Source organism: Denticeps clupeoides, chromosome 17 (assembly GCF_900700375.1).
Source record: "Denticeps clupeoides chromosome 17, fDenClu1.1, whole genome shotgun sequence".
Classification (NCBI taxonomy): Eukaryota; Metazoa; Chordata; class Actinopteri; order Clupeiformes; family Denticipitidae; genus Denticeps; species Denticeps clupeoides.
The window spans coordinates 3,702,566-3,725,209 of NC_041723.1; the positions used below are offsets into that span (position 1 = coordinate 3,702,566).

Sequence of the window (22,644 nt, forward strand, 5' to 3'; positions counted from 1 at the left end):
ATTCCCTGCATGACCAACAGTAATGAACCCACGCAGCCTGGAAACACAGGCACCGGAAGGGACGAAATGGGACGCCGCCCCAGGGAGCAGCGGCGCTCTGAGACTCGTATTAATCCCTACGTCGGAATTTATGCAGGATATGCAACATTGCGAGCAATAGTGTGCAAGGGACAAATTCTCACGTTTAGAACATCGATTCTGTCCAGAGGGCTTTCTGATCCATCTGGAATTTTTACCTTGGTTACTAACGTACAGTTTCTCTTTCTCTCATCATTATTAAGTTAACTAGCAACCAACCTTTTCTGTTTAATTAAACTCTCTGTAAGATTGATGTGATTTAACACCAAGAAACATGCAAATAGGGCCAATCAAGCAGACAATCAATACAGTCCCTTTACGTAACGTACACCATGTAGCACACGCCGTAAACACTTCAGATATCCTGTAAACTAATGATTGACCTTGTATTGATCGGCGGACACTCAGGATTGCCTGGGATTCTCTGCTTCTGCGTACCACTAGTGTCATCTCCGACATCCTGAACCGTTCTCAGCCTTCAATTCCGTTTCACATATATCGCATATCCCTGGTTTCCAGTTACCAGATGCGCTGGTTGGCCCTTCAACAACTAAAAAAAAAAAACCTTGACAGTCACTACATTGCATCCAACGTGTTAAGTTTAGAGCCAGACAGAGATGATCATTCGGACCGTTTTTACAATATATAGTATGGCTATATAAAACAAGTCAGATGCACCGATAGCTCGTTTCTGGGGGGAAATACAAATGGGCCGATATAAATGAAAGGAACCATTTAGACAGACAATCCATGTTTTTAACATTGGATGAGATCTAAAAGTGCGTCACTCCAACACCACTGAACATATAGTAGCCTAGTGGGTAACACACTTCGCCTATGAACCTGAAGACCCAGATTCAAACCCCACTTACTACCATTGTGTCCCTGTGGGGGGACTGTCCCTGTAAGTCGCTCTGGATAAATGCTGTAAAGGTAGATCTAAAACGTAACCTGTAATGAGTGGCTTGCTCTGGATGAGAAAAGTAAACTAAACGAATCCCAGGTTGCAGCAGACCAAGCGTTTCCTGCCGAGGAGGAGCAGCCCGGAGCTGTGTGTGCGATGCTGTCGGGTGGTTAAAGGCCAACCGGCACTCGGGTGAGATGTAGGGGATTGTGCCAGATTTCCCCCGTGGCTCGGCCCCTTTTTGTTTTATTGCCCTCCTCAGTCGGTGGAGCAGCGCAGAGAGCGTTTCGGCCGCCTTGGCAAGCGTCGCCGTCTGTCCGCCGGTGATTTATGTGGTCATAACGCCGCTACTGTACCAGACGGCCATCCGTATTTTAGGCTGACTCTTATTATTGAAATGAGACATTTAGCCCGCTGAATAGGAACCTCAGCTTTTGTGCATTGCGGAACGTGCCCGTTTGGGAATTTTTTTGTTTCTGCTCTTGTTGAATGCCAATGCTTTCTCCAATGGCTGGACGTGTGCGTTTTTATGCATGAAAATGACAGCTGAAGCCCACACCCGGGTGCTCAGGTGTGGTTACTTGGCACCTGGGGCTCATAGTCCCTTCTCGTGACATTCAGAGGGGAAATGCACAAGAGCGGCCAATGTGGCCGATGCAATGTACCTCTCGCTGTCTGTGTGTGTGTGTGTGTGTGTCAGTCTGGCCCAACAGTCATGCCCGGCTTCTTCACACCTCTATCAGGGGGCACCGCACATCTGCTCAACCCCACCCCTGCCCTCCAGTCCCTGCTGCGGCGGTCTGCCCTGACCTACATGCTGGTCCCTGTCTGCACCATCCGAGCATCCACCGAGCTGTCAGTCACACCGCAGGGTGCGCGGCACGGTTGGCTCCAGATAGAGAAGACTTTAACTTTACATTTCTGTTAATGTGCCCGGCCGGTCAGCACTGGACGCGCTGAACAAGCATTTATAGTCCCCCGTTGTGATGAGTAAAGCGGTAAAACAGGACCAAAATGGGTCAATTGAGATGTGTAGTTGTACAGAGGACCAGCGTGGCTCTCAAAGGCATGTAAAAGGCATCAAAAACAGGTTGCTCTTTGTATTTCTTTATATGCTACAAATTCTTCCAACAACAGACATAATGAATAAAGAGCATCCAAAAATCATTAACTGAATCGTGCTGTAGCACGTTATGCATGGTTTTCATTGCATTTTAAAAAAATTATCATGAAAAGAGTGATTAAACAAAAAAGCGGAAACCTTCACAGCTTTAGCACAAACCAAGTATTGACTAAATAAATGAAGATATTTTAAATTAAATTACAAGTTACTGATTGATCTGTGTGGGTATAAGTGTAGGTGCAAGTTTAGCTAATCCTGGATCAAGATTCACTCATGATGGTCTTAGAAATTTTTTGTCCAGAATTTTTGACAAAACAGGAATGAAACTTTTTGAGATCCACTAGTTACATAAATTCAATACATAAATTCAATATTTCAATTGAAAAATGAGACTTTGCGTGACTACTGGTCCAGGGGCACGGAGTGCAGGCCCCGCCCCTTCCCGATTCCCTACACCTTCAAAAGTACCTGCACAGGTTGGCTTGTGGGTCTAGGGGTATGATTCTCACTTGGGGTGTGAGCAGTCCTGGGTTAAAATCCTGGACGAGCCCATTGTGAAGAGAAGAGTGCAATGCTTTACTGGGCAGTGGTGACCAAGCAAAGCGGCCTCGTAATCAGATGGTTGCCGGTTTGAATCCCGACCTGCCAATCCCTGAATCCCCACACGCTGCTCCCTGGGCACCTGTCATGGCTGCCCACTGCTCACCAAGGGTGATGGTTAAATATGGAGGACACATTTCGTTGTGTCACCGTGTGCTGTGCTGCATTGTTTTGCAATGCAACACAGATCTGGTTTTCGAGATCTGGTCTTGTTGTCACTGGTCTTGTCACTGGGTCCGAGTCTATGGTGTCTGGTCGGTGGACCCGGTCTGCCCTGTGACTTCCTTCTGTCCGAGCCATCGGTTTTAACAGTCAGAGTCGGTGGGTTTCTGGGTCTTGGTGTGAGTTTATGATGTCGACGTGTCGTGTTTTTTCAGATGGAAAATCTGGAGCGCCCCTCCCTCCTCTACATGTTGACTTTCTCGGTGAATGTGAATGCTGACACCACAGGCTGGAAAAAACGAAAAAGTTATTAATCAGTGCTGACCAGAAGATGATGGGTTTCTCTCAAGGTGCCTTTCAGTCATTTGCCTGCCACTGTTGCCATGCGTGTTATATTGGTTCCGTTCTGAAAAGCGCTTGTAAAAAAAGGACAGAAAAAAAAACGCTAGAATGCATCCGTTCTATTAATACATCTCTGTTGAAAATATGCAAACACTTTTGCAAATTAAAGGTTGCACACGTAGATTCTCAAATGACACGTTTTTCATTAAAATGTATGGAGTGACTGCGGGCAGTGAGTTGGGTTAATCTGATGCCGTAATGAGGGTAGTGCCCTATACGAGCCGCTCGCTGCCGCCGTCTCCTTCTACTCCGGCGCATCAATCACGCGCGGAGGCTCGGAGGCTTTATCCCGAGCCGCGCGGTGCAAGCGAACGTGCCGAGGAGAGGGATTCAAATGAAAATGGCCGCCCCTCCGGTCTCGAGTGAGGAACAAAACTCGGCCGGAGTGGCGGGAGCCGTCGAAGGAGCTGGCAGCAGATGGGGGTCCCCTGGATCTTGCTTCCGTGTCCAAGGTCATGACCCCGCTTAGACTCGTCTTTCTCGCAGGTGTGCGGTGTCCTCCCGCCGGGTGACGCAGCGCTGCGTTCAGACTGAAGGAAAAGTGTCCGGCAGATGGAATCTGCCGTATCCTGTTCCCACCGCTACGTCCGGGGAGACGGGACGCCATCTTTTGTCTCCTTTCATCAGCCAAGTGTTCGGCGCGTAGGCGGAGCCTGTGTTGCCGGCGGTCTCGAGGGGCTTGTTGGAAAGTGGCACACGCTCTTGACCACAGCTGTTGCGTGGCGGCCCGCGAACACAAACAGATGCGGCCCAGCGTAGTCGCATCTCCGCGGGCCGCCCGGGCTCCCGAGGAGGAGAAGCGGCTCCTGCACGTTTTAATGAGCTCGCTGCGGTGTGTTTCGTGAATCGGGATTCAGCCCGATTGCCATGGAACTTGGCAGACAGATGTGCTCGTGGAGAAGCCACAAAATTGTAGAGCTGATTCATGTTTTGGGCGGATTCTCCTTATAGCTAAACATTACTGCCATTGTCCTGTAGATGGCGGTGAAATAGGAAGTACGTTTGAAGTATGGTTCATATCCACGCGCAGTAATTAGTATGCAGCTCATCAAACTTCGTACATAAATGTTGTTGCCCCGCAGAGTTGTATGGATTTGTTTGTCATAAATTTGCATATAATCGCGGAGAGAGGTTGTCCTTGGTAACGACCTGCACTGTCCTTCAGCTTCGGTAGGAATTCAGTACCGTGGGATCATGAAACGTAAACAGTGCCGTGTAGTAAAGCAGCAGAGGGCCCACAACTGAATCATTTACAGCCTTATTGCTTCTAAAATTGGGTTATGGCAGAGGCACGATTGCCATTTAACGTATTAATAATCAATACAAGCAACTCCTTCCAAATGTCTACAGTAGGCTGTGGGCGGTGCGCTGTCAGCAAAAGCAACAGAAGGGCAGCCCAGATGCACTGATATGCACTCGCAGTTGTTGCCACACTCAGCCAATTACATTTTAGAACCAGAACCGACTGTTTTATGATGGTGGATGTTCTGTGCATTGGAGATTAACCGCTCCGTTTTTTTGTTTTTGGCTGAATATGTGCAAGGAGCGGCGTCGACGGCCCCATCGGTCATTTGGGTCGGACGCTAATCTGCCGGTTCATCCACAGGGTGCATGGTGGCAGGCCCACCAGGACGCTAACAGGGTGCCACGGCAGCGGCACAACACTGTGGCCAATTAATATTCATATCCTGAACGGGGATTAATTGGTCCATCTGGCACTCATCAAAACAATGGAGTCGAGCCCCTCCCGCTGTTCGGCGGCGGTCCATTCTTTTTTCATTCCGAATGGCCACGGAGAAGCGGCCGAAATTCTTCCTCTTGATCTTTTTCTTGCAGCCTGTCAGCGGCAATGGCCTTCCTCATTTCTCTGGCCGCAGCGCCCTTCCTCTCCAATCCCGCGGTTCCAGGATGCAACGTCGCGGGTCGAGGGGCGCCGAGCGACTCCGCACCGCCGGCGCGGCAAGCTAATTACAATTATGCACAGGCCTCGGCTCCTCTGCCAAGCGAGGGATATTTCGGGCCGATGACAGGTACATGGCAACGCCGGGCGCGGTGTCGATGTCGGCCCCGCCACCGGCCTGTCCACCTGCTTCGTCTCCCGGGTGATTAATGCTACATCGACTCGCACAAAGGTCACTCCGGCAAAGCAGGGGCGCATCCCACGATGCCGTTCTGACGAGGGTTATTTATTGCCAGTGTTGTGTCTGAAACTATGTCCCACTGTATTCCCGAGGCACGTCTTCAGATCGTGGCTGCGAAGAGGAAACTGAAGGTCACCAAAGTTATCGAAAAGGCTCGCGCTGTAATAATACTCTCATGCCATGCATATATTCTACCATTCGCCTGTTAAAATGGTCATCTGATAATCTGCATGTTTGTCTTGGTGGTGGGCGATCGTGTTTGTGATGTATTAGGGCCGTTGAAACGCTGTAAATAGGGCCCTCTGTGTTCTGTTCGGCACGAAATAGTGCCGACTTCGCCCGTTTCCGAACAGAGATGAGGATCTTTCTATTTCAGCGCCGCGCTGAAATATATTCCACCACTCTCACCTGCCCGGCTTCTGGGCTAAATGATGCGGCGCCTTCCTGTGCGTGTGGGCCCGGGCTCCGTCAGCAGTTACCACGTTCAAACCGGCTGACCGTCAAATGTGATGACGACGCGGGTTTTTTTTTTTTTTTTTACTCGTACCCTCACAGCCCATTTGCACGCCTTCATTTGGAATATGGCGGTAATTTACATGAACATTTCATCATGTTGGATCCCGCCCTGAATGATTTAGGCTGTTAGTGGTGCATGGAACATTTGCAGGAACTGCTGTTGCAGATGTGCGGCCCAATAAACGCTAAGAAAAGCGGTTTTCTGGCCCCGACTCGTATCCAACAGCGAGATCAGACACGCGGGGTGAGTCAGGAGGTGTCGGCGGCGGCCGTCACGTGTCAGGGTATTCCCCGGCGACGTCCTTTGAATTCCACCCTTCTTAATGAACCGGTCCCCAGAAGGAAGGGCGGAGGGGGGGATTGAAAACAGCTCGCGCTCAGTATATAGAGATATTCAGCGGCGACGAAAGCGGCGCCCCTCTTGCGTGACCGAGAGGCCTCTGAGCTCCGTCTATTTATAGAGGAATTTGGTTTTGTCTGGAAATTACATTACCGACAGGCCTTATCTGGGATATCTCCCTTCAACGGGAGCTTTTAAAGCTTTTAATGGGGCGCTGGTGCTTGTTCGGGGCTGCCAGGTGTCATTCCCTGCATAATTCCTCCTTATCGCTGGGGCAGATTTAAATGCTTAATTGTCAATTAGCTGATAACAGGAGTGTGCATACAGATTTGGGGATAGCTGAACAAACAGTAGAAGACTAAATATATATATATTTATTATATTTCTCCTCAAAGGTGAATGGAAAGGACCTCTCCAGAGCCAGCCATGAGGAGGCGGTGGAGGCCTTCCGCAGTGCCAAGGACCCCATTGTGGTGCAGGTTCTGCGGAGGAACCCTGTTGCGCGAGGCCCTCAGGACGTCCAGCTGGTGGACGTGTGCACGCAGACGGAGATCACCTTCGAACACATCATGGCTTTGGCCAAGCTGCGGCCGTCATCACCGCCAGTGCCTGACATCTGCCCGTTCCTCCTCTCAGACAGGTACCCGTCAACGTTCTCAGCTCATTAGGTCCGTTTAAAATACGTTTTTTTACGGGTGACTGTTCGGAACAAAGCAGCCAGAGTCAGCGTGTTGGAGTCTCATGAAAGAGATGCTTGCAGTTGAACGGGGTTTCAAGCACCATCCTGGGGATTCCTCGAGAACAACAAAGGAAACGGCCTCCCCCCGTCGCTAATTTATTTTAAGATATACTCACGCTCGTTCTCAAACGGAGAATCTCAGCGGAGAGACGAACTGCAAACAAGATAAAAATTTGGCAGAGGAAATAAGTAGGTTTCAGCCCGGGGGAGGCCAACACTGGCGTATTTAGACATGCAGGGATTCTTTTTCTTTTCCAATAATAACGAAGCAATAAAGTTCATTAATAATATCTCAGGCAGTGGGAGTACAGTAAGTGTGTAATTAATACCACGCAGTGAGTCGGATAATTAAACGTTCCAACTTTCGCTCATCCAGGTCACATGTTTTCTGAAATACATTCTCTCTAGTATCATAATTAATTTTTTCATTTATTCAGTCCTTTTGTAAAATGATCTAGACAACCTGGTGCTACATACGTTTATACATAAACATTAACAGGGTGGTAGTAGCCTAGTGGGTAACACACTCCCCTATGAACCATAAGACCCGGGTTCAAATCCCACTTACTACCATCGTGTCCCTGAGCAGGACACTTAACCCTGAGTGTCTCCAGGGGTGGGACTGTCCCTGTAACTCTGTCCCTGTCCCTCGCTCTGGATAAGGGCATCTGATAAATGCTGTAAATTTAATATACTAATACATTATTTTTGGTAAATATTTAGTTACATTTGTTTACATGACTAGCTGTAGGAGACTCCCCTGCCAATACTGGAAACTGTGCCGGGTATAGCATGTGGGGCACCATCCCCACGTACATGGTTAAATGGCAGAATCACAAATTCTGTGCATCACAAATATCCACTTTAAAATTAATTTATCAATGCATAAACTCAGAGTACGCTATATTAATTTCACATAAGTATAAATGTAGGTCATGAAAATCCGCAATCCAACATCCTGGTCATTAGAATATAACCTGCAATCATTCAGAAACAGATCAGACCAATACAATGATATTCCCACTTTTTTGTACAGTCGGTATGTTTACCTTGTGGGATTCGATTTTGAAAGTAAATAACCCTTTTTTCTTTTATTTTTTATGATGCGTTTAAGAGTAGACTGTCCTCGAAACACCCCTGTGAAACATCTCCGTAACGATCACTGCCGCCTGGCACGGCCATTTGCCTTAACTGAAGGTTTACAAGATGATTAAAACCAAAATGGCCCAATAAAATCAGGCAACGAGCTTCGCTATTCATTCGCCGTACACGCCTAGCCTGAAGCTACGTCCAAGTGTAATCAACGGGCCTCATAAAACGCACACGTCTTCGCCTGCGATCAGGTGGAGGTTTTTATGGTGAACAGCGTCCCGTTTTTGTTGCACAGACCATAAAATTCTGTTGGTAATTTCTGTTCTATTTACACGCGCCGAGAAATGACAATGTGGACGATTTTATGTGTTTCCCGGGAAATGTGAACTCGTGGGCTATTTTCAGAAGTGAGCACGGTGGCACTGACAAACATCCCGCGATGCCGATGAGATGCATCCCGTACAACTGTCACATGCACATGCAGTAAACATGTCCCCGACCGAGACAGAAGTCATCGTTTAAATCTGCCGCGGGCCACATCTGTACGATTTCCCAACGGGAGCGAAGGTGATGACGAGCTGAATGAGTTTGATGACATCGTCCACATCCTTTATTTCCCCGCCTCTTTCTTCTCCCAGTCAAGCAACAAAGACACATCCTGTGACCGCAGTTGTGCGCAAGTGTCCATTATGCGCATCATGTGCATGTGCAAGAGACAAAGTGAAGGACGTTTCTCTTATCTGCCTCTCATTCCGACAGTTGTCACTCGCTCCACACCATGGAGCAGGAATACTACGAAGACACAGAGTACCTGTCCAAAATGGCGGCGAACGCAGAGAGGACGGAAGACTTTGAGTATGAGGTAAGGCTCCGTTTCGGCTCCTGTGTGCCCCATTAATAACATTTGACACCCACCTCAGTGTGGAGAACCCCGCTATAATTGACTCGGCGGGCCTGTCCCCATGGGCCGTCGGTGACAGATGACAGGTTGTAGTCAGAACCCAATATGTCAGTGTTCTAGATACAGCTCTGCAGAAAGTGCCTTTCTGTTCCTACGGCAGCCGTACCTTCTTCAACGTGATCAGAATAACCGGATCTCACCAAACTGTGTTATTAATATATAACATTATTCATATATTATTTAATAGTGGCTGTAAACTTTGTCATTTGTCATGAGAAGATTTGGTATATATTTGAATTGCTTTTATTTTTTAATCCAATCGGAATTCTGGTTTATAGGAGACGCTCAGTGGCAGCTGCTCCTTTGTTGTTAACCTCCAAAATTGTCCGATTTTCTTTTGTGCACCAACACATGCTCTACACTTTTTACCCTTCCAGAGTTATACCATTGCACATTACCAACGAGCAAATATTCTGGAAAAAATGAACCATCCATCTGCTGAATCTTTCTCATCCCAGGAAAGAAGGACTCGTTTGTGGATCCCATTAGAAAGAGCAGAGGAATCGGGGCCGCCTTGTTGTTCTGCTTGTGATGCATCTTCAGAGGTTTATGGTTTATTTCTCTTCTTTTGAATTATCTTCATGCGGGCAGCCTTAGAATTAAGATGTAGCCGACAAAGCCTCTCTCCCCAAACGTTGATACAACGTCAATACTGTCTGGCTGTGTTTTTAGAATTGTAGAATAGATTTTATAGCTACTACACGTCCACATGAGTTAGTGGATCGTTTTTCCGTCTGCGACTAACACCAAGTACGACTAACTCCAAGCGTGTGCTGAGGTGTCCTCATCTTCACAAGCTCAAATGTGCTCACCCTAGCTTTATATAAGGACACGTAGCATGGAAAGGACGTGATTTTCACAGTTCGTGTTGGGAGGTATGCAGCTCTTCCATAGAGCCGCACAGTCTGGAGAAAAGACTCACTTGTTTATCTGGGCTAGTCCGCTAATTATATTGGCCTGTGGTTTTTACTCTGACAGATCAAATCAGCCTGCGTAGATGCAGATGAGTCCGCCACCCCATGATAAACCGGCATTTTAGCGCGTCCAGAAGCGCGCAGGCCGTAATGTTCTTTATTTCCAAGCCGTGGAGGAGCATGCATACTGTGCAGGCCTCTGACTGATGCATGGTAATTAGGGCTTCCTCGCCGCTGCCGTTTCGTCCGAACGCGTTTTTGAAGCCTCCGCCCGGCGGGTGCCGCTTGTCCTGATCCTTCGCTGGAGATTTGTACTGCCGCTTGTGTCACAGCGGCCCGCCATTAAGTCACAGCAAATATAATATATTAGCTCGCCGCTCCATGCCTCATTTCTGTTAACTAATTCTATTAGGGATGCGTGCGCTCGCTTTATTTCATGCATGGAGGAGTGTGTTCCTCGCTAACACACTTTCGCTTAACATACGTCAAGAGAATGTGCATGAGTGGTGGGGGTTGCACCATAAACTCACACTGGATGGGAAAACATAGCTTTTATAACTCATGAAGGCAAACAATACTGCTGCATGCTTGTGCATTAATATTTGACTGGGTCACATGCTTGTATAATTAGCTGATCATTGCTAATAAGCATAAAGCACATAAGGCCTATGCCTTGTGTCCCCCTCCATGCACTGTCCCATAGTACACTTCTGTTACCACAAATGTTTTTCATTTTATTACATTTACATTACATTAAATTTTTTTATTAAAGGCAATATAGACACCATTATAATCACAGCATCCAATTGGATAATGCAGGGCGTCCATCTTGCCGTGATGGTCATTCATTTGCCGTTCGGCCCCCATCCACACACTCCTGCCACAATCTCCCACCCGAGTGGCAGGGTACTCGCCCGGGAAATGAAAGATGGGAGTGGAGGTTGCAGCCCTCCAGAGGAAGGAGATTGCAAGTCAGATTAGAAACCAGCTTTGCTTATCAAGGATCTGCCTCACTGTGCCGCCAGGAATGGGTCTGCGATCAGAGAACTATATTTTATTCTTCTCATGAGAAATTCATCTGTTTTCTGTCATATGGGTGTTTTTGCAAAGTTTGCAAGGATTGTCTTATTTGTCAGTAACACGCTGGACAAGTCACACTTGATGAATGTTAATGGAAGAACAACATTCAGATTAATTCTGCATGCAGACTAACCATGCCAAGGTTACGACTAGGACAAGTAAAGCAATTTTGAGCAAGCTACTCGTGTACTACTCCTGTACAGTAAACTAAGCCCAACTGTGAAAGTGAAAGGATTGTCATCACAGCACACGGTGACGCTGTGTCCTCTGCTTTTAACCCATCACCCTTGGTGAGCAGTGTGTGGGGACGGTGCTTTGCTCAGTGGCTCCTTGGCAGCCCAGGATTCAAACCGTCAACTTTGCGACTATGGGTCCAATTCCATACCAATTCACTGCCCCTAACTGGATTGGACTAGGCCTTAGCTCAGATAAAACCTTCCAAAACCTCAGATAAAACCTTCACCAGTAAAGGTATGTGTGTGTGTGTGTGTGTGTGTGTGTGTGTGTGTGTGTGTGTGTGTATAGACATACATACACACACTATGTGATGTCAAATGAATTCCACAACAAATCAAAGTTTTATAAAAATGTACGTTGCACAGCAATGTAAATAGAAGTTTCTACAGCCTCACTGTGTTGAAGATAAATCCCATTTTTAACATATTTATTTACTACAGTCATTAAAGAATCCATAGCAGTTTGATGGCTTTACGGTAATTCGGTGGCGACAGCAGCCTCACCTGTGCTGCTGTGAGATGATGGCTTCTCTCTCACCTCATTCCGGAGATCCGGTGTGACAAAGCGGAGCCCTCGTTCCTGTACTTCCGCAAGAACTCAATTAAACATCTGATGGCCAGTCAGCTGGAGTGTGTCATAAAAAATGAGATTACAAATCTGACAATGTAGTTTCTCCTCCTTTCGTCTGCTCTTCTCCTTCTTTTTTTTTACCTCCTCTTACTTGCTTGAGGGCACAATTACCGGCAGAGGGCCCTGAACCGGTGCACCAGAGCTGGTCCATCATTCTTTGATGTGGCTGGAATGGGGGACACGGGTCCATCCTTGACTGCAGAGGCACCAGGTGGCTCCCTGTTCCAGCTTTATTTGCCTTCCTCCTTCCTTTCCGCCCTAAGCCCTGACACGTCGACACGTGTAACCAGCCAGCCTGCAGATGCCACTGGGCCCCACCACCCAGTCTTAAAGACATTTGTACTTTCTTGCTCTCCTATTTTCAACAGTGGTGGTATGATTGTAGGGTTTATCAATGAAAAGTGTTTAACTGGGTTGTGCGGGTAGCCATACATATTTTGTGATCTTTATTTATATGTTCTGATCCGGTAATGCTGCAAAAAGAAACTTTTAACGATGCATTTTGCCATGAGCTAAAACTTGAGCCTGACATTAGCCCCACATTGGGACTGCAGATAAATATTTTATTGGTTCATTTTTTGGTTGCTGGCCGAATAAATCTGTGATTTATTTGCATAATTATATGCATGTTTCCAAATAAGTATAACTGTTTATATAATACTGAATATTAAACATACTAGAGTAGTTTGATCAAAGGGCCTTTATTCTAACAGAACGTTAAGCAAATGTAGTAAGTAATATTCTACTAGCACCACACACATGCATTCCACGAAGGCTCATATAGGGCTCTCAGGTTCCTGCTCACAGAACGTGGTTCTGTCTTCTGCAGGAGGTGGAACTGTGTCGGCTGAACAGCCAGGAGAAGCTGGGCCTGACGCTGTGCTACCGGACGGATGAGGAGGAGGACATCGCCATCTATGTCAGTGAGGTGAGTGCTGTTGTTCTGTCCTGCACAGATAACAAATGTTAAAACGTTTTTTACACACCAACTAACATTTAAATAGGACCCATGAAATAAAATAAATTATATAATATCTATAGTGCCCATGGAGTAAACAGGAATAAATTAATTAAGGCTAGAGCCATGCTTCTTGTATGATTATATATATTTTTATTATATACAAATCAGGTGTTTAAACTTTTGTTTGGGTATATTTGCACAAATGAAAAAGAAAAAATCACAGAAAAGCCATGAACAGACACTGATGCTAATTTTAGAGCCCAACTGAAAGGGAATGGTAGTGGCCTTCATTAAAAATGTATAACCAAACGTCATATTTGTGTCAGCCCGGAATTCATTTTTATTTTCCTCCTTCCAGTAATAATACGCCATTCAGAACAGACTGATGACAGGACTGTATCAGCTTATGATTAAAGTGCAATTACTAAATCTCGGCGTACAAGTCGCATGCTGAGATTTTTAGTGCCAATGTGGCGTTTTGACAGTATTTAAATTATGATGTATGCACACAATACAAACGCAAATTATTCCATTGTGACAAGTGATTGAGATTTTATGCTTCCTCTTGCAGGATACCTGGTTTAATATTAAAACTCAATCCTGTCCTAATTTTAACATTAAATCTTTCGATGTGTTGTAGAAATGTATTAAAGTGCATATTAATGATCACACTGTTCTGATGACAAAACCATGACAGCATGGTTTAAATGACCCGCAGGCAACAAGTAGCATTTCGTGTTCACTGTACTGTATGGCTCGGCCCTCAACATACTATCAACCCATAAGGTATGTCATGGTGACTTAAGATATTTTTAAAAATTAATTAAATCATAAAAAATATCCATTTGTTTTCATTGTTCAACAAATTTTCAAGCCTTCAGCCACGAATTGACTATGTTAATGAACATACACTACCAGAACTCAATGGCAGAGGCTATTTTGAGGAATCCAATACAGGAGATATATTTGTGTACTGCATAATCTCACATGTGCTATTTCGTAGTTGAGTGTGTTGGAATATGCGTTTCTGTATTTGATTACAGTGTACAACGGTTTAAAGAAATCAAATGGTTTTGACTTGAGATGCACTATTTGAACCAGAAATAGCAGTACAATACTTGAGCCTATTAGCCATAATGAATGGAGATTTAGAGCTTTAAAGAAGCTCAGCGGTAATGAGATTAATGAGTTTGCTATACATCGGGAAGGTCCTGTTGGCGCCATATTGAATTCTCATCATTTGAATGTGAACAGCAATCAGCCTAACCGGCCGGCCTTTGGAAACCTGTGTGCATGGCGTCCTCAGTGAACAAATAGCTCCAGTCACGTCGCTCAATAACTCTGCCGATTCCATCTCCTGCGGCCTGGCAGCACATCTCTTTAAGAGAGTGGAAGTTTGCGAAGGGTTACAGGTTATGAAGATGGAACACGCCGAGGCCTTAAGATCTCCAGAGAATCTGCTCGATGGGCCAGAGTGAAACAAATTGCCCCGGACAGCAATTGATTGGCTGCTGAAAGATGCCGCTGCCCCTTCACTCAACATCATTAGTTTACAAAGGGGCTGATGAGGTCTGGAAGTTCTGGTGTAAGGGCTGCACCAATCAGCTGCTCCCTTGTCATGAGCCACGCTAGGGAACCCAGGAAGAATAAGAGCATCTTTTTTTGCATTTAGTTAATTGGCTTGCGCATGGTTTCATCAGTTAAATGGTACCTGTGGGTTCATGATCAATACCGTGTTACCCACATCTACATTTCCATCCCTCTTAGGTTGGCCCGAACAGCATTGCTGCCAGAGACGGTCGAATCCGGGAAGGGGACCGCATTTTACAGGTAACCCTTTCATTAGACAGCGGTAAACATCCACCAAAAAAATCAAAAATTGATTTTGATTAGATTAGATTCAACTTTATTGTCATTAAACATGTACGAGTACAGGGCAACGAAATGCAGTTTAGGTCTAACCAGAAGTGCAATAAGCAGCAAGTGCAGGATAAAGGTAAAATAATGCATAAGGTGATATGTACAGGCAGAGGAATAATATTTACAGTTGGATATGTAGTGCAATGATTATGTGCAAAAATGTGCAAGATTAAATAGTACGGTGGTTATCAGGAGTGTATGGGGGGGGCAGAGGAGCTCTGGGAAAAAAAGCTGTTCCTAAGTCTGCTGGTTCCCGGGGTAACCTAAAGCGTCTGCCCGAAGGCAGGAGAGAAAACAGTCCGTTGGCAGAGTGGGAGGAGTCCTAAAAGAATTCTTCTGGATGTCCTCAATGGATGGAAGTGGAGTGCCTGTGGTGCGCTGGGCAGTTTTCACCCGCTGCAGCGCCTCACGCTCAGCAACAGTCCACCTCCCATACCACACTGTGAGACAGCTGGTTAGATGCTCTCTATTGTAGAGCGGTAGAAGTTCACCAGGATGGTTGAGGATAGCTGGCTCTTCTTTAGTGTCCTTAAGAAGAAGAGGCGCTGGTGGTGTTAATGGTCCAGATGTGGGTCCCCAGGAACTTGAAGGCTCTACGGCCATCCCGTTAATGTGGCTGGGATGTGATGCTGCCATCGTAAACTGGCCTGTTCATTTTAATGGTTGCACATTAAAAAAGTCGTCCCCTTTCTGATTCTTATGTGGCAAAAGTGCCCCTCCGGCTGTTTTACTTACAACGTCAGCATCAGTGGAGCACGAGGGTGGGGGTGGAGCATGTTTTTACAACTTCATTTTAGAGGCACTACATGCAGCGGACGCCTCCCCGAGGTCCAGACAACTTGAATTCTGACATTACCTCACATGTATTAGCATGTAAAGTTATGTCAGGACCCGTAAAGATCAGGTGACAACAACGTGCTTAATACAATCATCCAGATCTGGGAAAGGGATTTATGTGCAACATGCTTTTAAAACACCACATGATGTGCAACGCTGCCAAGTATTATTATGGCAAATAGGATGGCGGTCGGGTATTTTGGAAGGGCCTTATAAGATGCCGCGATCTGGGCGTGTTCTTCATAACAACGAAGATGTCGAGAGACCAGCCGCTGATTTGCACGTGATTACATTTCGACGGGAAGAATTTTAAAACCCACCAATTTTAAGGTTGGTTTATTTCAAAGTGTTGAGCATCATAACCTCCACAACATATATATATAGATATACAGGGTGGGCCATTTATATGGATCCACCTTAATAAAATGGGAATGATTGGTGATATTAATGTCCTGTTTGTGGCACATTAGTATATGTGAGGGGGCAAACTTTTCAAGATGGATGGTGACCATAGTGGCCATGAGTTATTTACAAGTTTCTGACCACTTATAAAATGTGTTCAATGTCACCAACCATTCCCATTTGATTAAGGTGTATCCATATAAATGGCCCACCCTGTACACCACACAGTATTCATTGGTCAGCATTACTTCGTCCCGCAGCCTGATCATCTTTAGACTGTCTGTGGGACTGTCAAAGGGACTCTCATGAAAAATTCTCATAATTTGCGTTTTAGTGTCGGTTTTAATGATCGTGCACGTGGTGAAAGGGGAAAAACTACACTGTATTGCACCCAAGGGCTGTGTAGAATGCAAGTGCTGCAATACTAAAAGGCGCCAAAGTCTTCCTAAGGCCTCCTTAATGCGTTTGAAGACATTAAGTGGCACCCCGAGGTGGAAGGTGATTATATTCGGTTGCGTGTGAAAACGTTCAAAGGGACCTGGAGACGAAAGCGAGGGTCCCGCGCGCTGATGGCGGGTGAGCCTGGTCAGTGAGCGCCGCTTGGCTCCGGGAGATCATTTGCAGCGGCGGCCTAATTGTCTGCAGGCACGCGTGGTTTGTGGCTGATTGGAACGGCGCGGGTCCGCCGGCCGTCCCGTCCCCACCACTATTATCCCCTGCTGACAGCCCCATTACTCTGCCCCGAGAAAGATGAACGCCGCCTGTCAGCGGCCAGTTAATTGTGTCGCTGGATGCACGTGTGTTGCCAGGAAGCTTTCACGAGCGCGGGCTCGCTGGACGCCCTGCCCCACCCCACCCCACCCCACCACCCCCATATAATCAATGCCGCTTTCCTCCGCTGTAAAGTGCATAATTGAGTGCAGGCACTTACCTCAGGAAGCAGGCGAGTGAACGCTCGTGTGAAGGAGTTCCTGCGTGCGGCCCGTATCTCGCGATGTAAAGAGACATTTACAGCGCTCTGCATGGGACCAACCATTGTCTGTAGTAGTAGGGTGTTGTACCATAATAGGGTGGTAGTAGCCTAGCGGGTAACACACTTGCCTATGAACCAGAAGACCCAGGTTCAAACCCCACTTACTACCATTGTGTCCCTGAGCAAGACGCTTAACCCTGAGTGTCTCCAGGGGGGGACTGTCCCTGTCACTACTGATTGTAAGTCGCTCTGGATAAGGGCGTCTGATAAATGCTGTAAATGTAAATGTAAATGGGACGTGTTGACTGATGTCACAGCATGAAAGGACTGCTGTCAGTTATCTGTATCCCGGGTAGGAGGGCGTGTCTACCCACGCAGCGCATTACAGATGAACATTGATGATGTTTTTATTAAAAAAAATCTGTTAAAAAGGAAGAAACCTCGTGAATATGTCGCAAGCTCCGCCCTGTCTCTTACGATCTCTAGTAAGGGTGTGAGAGACGTAACGGATAACGGATAAACGGACACTGTATAGGTTATATGATAGGCGGGGTTGGCCTATCCGCCAAATGTCCTGGGCTCCAGTAGCCACAACTGGATTAAGCAATTGTAGAGAGTGAGGTGCTTAATAGGAGTTTAACAGGAAAATATACCCCAAATGTATTCAGTGTACATTTACATTTAAGGCATTTGGCAGACGCCCTTATCCAGAGCGACTAACAACGTGCCTTCATTTACAGCATTAATCAGACGTTTACAGCATTTACAGCTTCCAAGTTACCATGGATGAAGTGATCAGTTCTGGTTCACTAGGACCCCAACTATGAATACAATCTTTTTATTCACTCTTGTTGTAGATTCTGTACATACGTTAGACAATAAGAAGGTTACAAGTTAATCTAAATATTCTATAAAAAGGAAGGTCTTGAGCTGCCGTTTGAAGGTGATCAGTGACTGAGCTGTTCAGGGGCCAAGACGGAGAAGAGTCTAGATGAATGTCTTCCTTTTACCTTTAGCGATGAGGGGACCAGGCGAGCAGTATTGGAGGCTCAGAGTATAGCCTAGTGGGTAACACACTCGCCTATGAACCAGAAGACCCAGGTTAAAATCCCACTTACTACCATTGTGTCCCTGAGCAAGACATTTAACCCTGAGTGTCTCCAGGGGGGGACTGTCCCGGTAACTACTGATTGTAAGTCGCTCTGGATAAGGGCGTCTGGTAAATGCTGCAAATGTAAATGTACAGACCTTTTAACTTCAGTAAATGTTTTGTTTAAATCGGTATGCACAAGGTGGTGGGTTGTTGCTACTCTCTCAACATGAAAAAATATAAGATTATAGGACCACCTCTGTCTGTCTTTGCCTTCAGATCAACGGGCAGGACATCCAGGACAGAGAAGAGGCGGTGGCTGCCCTCTCCAGTGATAACTGCAGGAACTTTGTGCTGTTGGTTGCCAGGCCTGAGATGCAGGTGATTTTTAAACAGCATCATGCGCGCATTCATAGATATGCACACTCCACCCGGAGCATGACCACACGTGTGCAACACACAGACGCACAAAGAAAAGGCATAAATACAGTTTTTCACACCTGCCGTTGCCGCCAATGGCTGTTATCCATCTCCGCACTCAATCTAAAATGACTTTTCATAAAACATGAGTGTGGGGATTTAGAGCTCTCGGCACAAACACTTCCGGCCTGAAAGACGTGCTCCACCCGCTTGGCAGGTTGACGGCGAGCACATTAGCGCCTCATCATGTTTTATTTTTATGCAGCGCCGGTGTAATTGACTTCTGACGTTCACCCATAAAAACTAATAGCATGATAATCCAGAGTGAGTTCACGCCCCGGGCCCCGCTGCGTGGTCTTATGCAGAAGCCACGGAGTGCAGGCGGGACCCGGGCTGTAATGGACTCTCCACGTAATTAAGCACACATCCAGTAGTAAATCTGAATCTATAAATATGGATTATGCTTTGTTTGAGGCGTCCTGACAAGGAGCCGATGTGAGAGATTAAAGAACAAGGTCAGAACCGCAACCGCGCTGGTCCGTACCCGCTACAAACTTCACCCTGTAGGGTCACGCCATGTGATGGCCGGCAGTAAAACACTTTACTGGCGTTTATTGGTTTTTAAATAAATTTAAAAAAATGTTGCTTTAGTAAAATGCTTGCTTTCCCCAGCTGGAAGAGGCCTGGCTGGATGATGAGCACAGTGCTTTCCTGGAGGAGCTGAAGTTGGAGATGCTGGAGGAGCAGCGAAAGGAGGAGGAAGAACTTGAGAGAGCAGCTGCCCTGGAGCAGGAGGTGAACAGAAATATGGCATCACGTCTTGTGAACTTTCTAACAGAGTGTTGCACTTTGGTTCCTTTTTTTCCCCTTTCGCATGAAAAGTTGATTTCGTTTGTTTGATTGCTCGCCACATGAGCACAGAGAAGCTTTTGGCAGGTTGGGTGCATGATGGTGTCGTTTCCTGTTGGCCAATGACTCCTGGTTTCACCCCGTGTCAAAACAGGAGTGGAGAAGTGTCACTCATGCACATAGAAAATTTACTTGTCACCGTGTCTAAGTTTCAAATTTGCACGCACAAAATGAAAATACAAGTCAGGTGCAGAAATCAGCATATTCCCCCTTTTGTATAATGTAACACAGTTGGAGGACTAAATATGCATTGTAGAGAGTCATAATCACTTTAAATCCCATCCACTCCCAATCTTAAATTCTAATTTGTGTGAAGGCATTAGCATGCTGCAGTTCCTGAGATGTAGAGTATTGGAAGTAGGGGAGCCGCTTTGACAGAAACCCCGGTGGATGTGGGATTTGTTGCCCCTCACAACTCTAATCCCCTCTGTCCCCGCAGACGAGGAAGAGACCGGAGGGCGACATCATCGGCGACGTCGCCACGGACATGCCGTCCTGCTCTTTCAGCACCCCCGAACGGCCCGGCACCAGCGGGCAGCAGGAGATGCTGGCGCTCATACAGAAGAGACTGTCGCAGTGCTTGCTCGATCGACGAGAGTCTGGCGAAGGCCCGGGCGTGGCCAGGCACCCGGCGGAGGGGCAGGAAGGGGAAGTTGGCCCCGAGGGGGACCGCTTCCAGCAGCTTCTGGAGCTGAAGTGCCAGATCCGCAACAGCGGGGAATACGACCTGTTCTACAGCCGCAGCAGCACCATCGAGTGCAGCCTGACGGAGCAGGGCGGGGTGGAGCGCGAGCTGCGCATGCTGAACGAGGAGCTGCGCAGCATCGAGCTGGAGTGCCAGAACATCATGCAGGCGCATCACCTGCGCAAGCGCAAGTCTGCGGGCAGGGAGCACGAGCTCGGCGGCCCCCGGCGGCCGCATGGCCACAGCCTCGTCAACGGCGGTGGGCCCACGGGCAAGCTGGTCGACATCAGCGAGCAGCCGGAGAAGTCCGACAAGGACAGTTCCAGCGCCTACAACACGGCGGAGAGCTCGCGCAGTACGCCGCTGGCCATGGACCGCTCCCCCGACCACTCCATGCAGAGAATGGTGGGCGCGACCAACCAGAGGAACCTGCGCTTTGGCCTGGGCCGCGCCTCGCCATCGCCCTCCGCCTCCTCGTGCCCGGTGCGCCGGGCCCCCAGCGGCAGCCCGGACCACAGCAACCCGTCCGAGTCCGAGCAGACTCCGCCCCCCGAGGACGAAGGTGGCCTGACCGTCCGGCCCTCGCGCATCCCCTACCTCTCGTCCGGCCGCGCCAACATACCCGCCCACGCCCGTCACTACCAGAGCTACATGCACCTGATCCAGCAGCGCTCGGCGGTGGAATACGCCCAGAGCCAGCTCAGTCTGCTCAGCATGTGCCGAGAGCCGCAGCCGACTCCGCCCCCGGCCGAGCCCAAGCTGGAGTGGAAGGTGAAGGTGCGCAGCGACGGCACGCGCTACATCACCAAGCGGCCAGTAAGGGACCGCCTGCTGCGGGAGCGGGCCCTCAAGATCAAGGAGGAGCGCAGCGGCGGCATGACCACGGACGACGACGCCATGAGCGAGATGAAGATGGGCCGCTACTGGAGCAAGGAGGAGCGCAAGCGGCAGCTGCTGCGCGCCAAGGAGCAGCGCCGGCGCAGGGAGTTCATGCAGCGCAGCCGGCTGGAGAGCCTGAGGGAGAACCCCCAGAGCGGGGGCGAGGGCGCCCGGAAGGAGGTCAGCATCATCGAGCTCAGCCAGCGCAAGATGATGAAGAAGCGCAATAAGAAGATCCTGGACAACTGGATGACAATTCAGGAGCTGATGACTCACGGAGCCAAGGCTCCGGAGGGAGCCAAAGTCCACAACGCCTTCCTGTCCGTCACCACTGTATGAAGACTGTGGATCTAACAAACCCTGTACCCGCGTGGTATAATCTACTTTGCCTCGTTCAATGTGGCATTTTTATGAGGAGAGAGAGAGAGAGAGAGAAAAAAAAAACATATTTTTCACACTTTGTAACCAGAATAGCATTTTGTAAACAAGGGAATCAACAGTGTCATATCATATTTTGACTTTTTCTTTTGGTTTCTTCCTGCACTGTTCACCATCGTCTCAAAAACTTTTATATTATAGTACGGTGTGTGTACTGTATTTTAGTTGTGTGCGACATTCTGCACATTTGTACATTTATTTTTATAACTCAGTTGTCGAGATCCATTCCAGAACATCTAGGTCCAAGTACTTAATCATTGCTCTCTTGAATATTTGAAATGAATGTAAAAGTATTCTGTCCCTCAGTGGTTTACAGTGCTCCTTTGCACTGCATTCAAATCTTCTCATCAAAGGTGTTAATAGATGATAAATGAAACCAGCTCAGTATGTGATTTCATACATTTCACAGGTAGAAAGAGGGGACTGTTCAAAAAGAGAGAAGGGGCCCAAAAGATTGGTATTCAGGGATTTTTCCCCTTTGTCTTGCCAACAAACAAAAATTACAAAAAAGTCATGATGAGCCCATGTCTATAGTGGGGTTCCCCAGGGTTCAGTTATTAGACCTTCATTAATCCTATTCTACAGCGAAGACACTGACTTTGTTAATTAACATCAAAACCTAATTAAAGAATGGGCTAATAACTGGGAGATAATATTTAAATGTAGACAATTTGAGATAATCCATGCAGGAGCAGAATACCAACATTGTATGGACTCATCTGAACCACTTTTGTTTTTCTCAATTAGATTCATGAGCGCAAAGCCTCAGCGATTCATAATGATTCATGATACATAATTCGCATTTTTCCTAAATACAGTGCAATTACTTTATTTTATTATCAGAGTTTTTATTTTGTACTTGAGTTCTTACCGTTGTGCATCAGTCTAAAGAACTGGTTACACAGGGCGGTGTGTGGCGTACTGTAAAACATTCAACTGAACACAGTTACATAGTGCCTCTGTAGACGTCAGGTTACAATGCAAACATATCAATCCAGCAATCAACTACGCCCTGTACAACTTTCGTCTTACAACCATACAGAGTGCTCTTTGCAAATCCTTTTGTTTCACTTCATACTGTAAATCGATTGTAAATCTTATCATGTATTTGTTTTAAGTCAATGTTATAATGGTCTTATTTCCAGTAACATGTAGTTGGCTTTTGTGTGGCCAAGTGAATGTGTAGTATTTGTGTCATTTGGATATAAAAA

At 47.1% G+C, this 22,644-nt stretch overlaps 1 protein-coding gene across 1 annotated transcript in view; it reads left to right on the forward strand.

Annotated features, from left to right (window-relative positions):
• Window positions 1–22,440, forward strand: part of LOC114766933 (PDZ domain-containing RING finger protein 4-like) — a 42,147-nt gene extending 19,707 nt beyond the window's left edge. The window contains exons 2-8 of the mRNA XM_028958311.1: window positions 6,662–6,906; window positions 8,857–8,959; window positions 12,749–12,847; window positions 14,648–14,710; window positions 18,382–18,483; window positions 19,195–19,317; window positions 19,871–22,440. Coding sequence (XP_028814144.1) covers window positions 6,662–6,906; window positions 8,857–8,959; window positions 12,749–12,847; window positions 14,648–14,710; window positions 18,382–18,483; window positions 19,195–19,317; window positions 19,871–21,334 — 2,199 coding nt within the window. The 3' untranslated portion in view covers window positions 21,335–22,440. The remainder of the gene's footprint in view (window positions 1–6,661; window positions 6,907–8,856; window positions 8,960–12,748; window positions 12,848–14,647; window positions 14,711–18,381; window positions 18,484–19,194; window positions 19,318–19,870) is intronic.
• The last annotated feature ends 204 nt before the right edge of the window (window positions 22,441–22,644 follow it).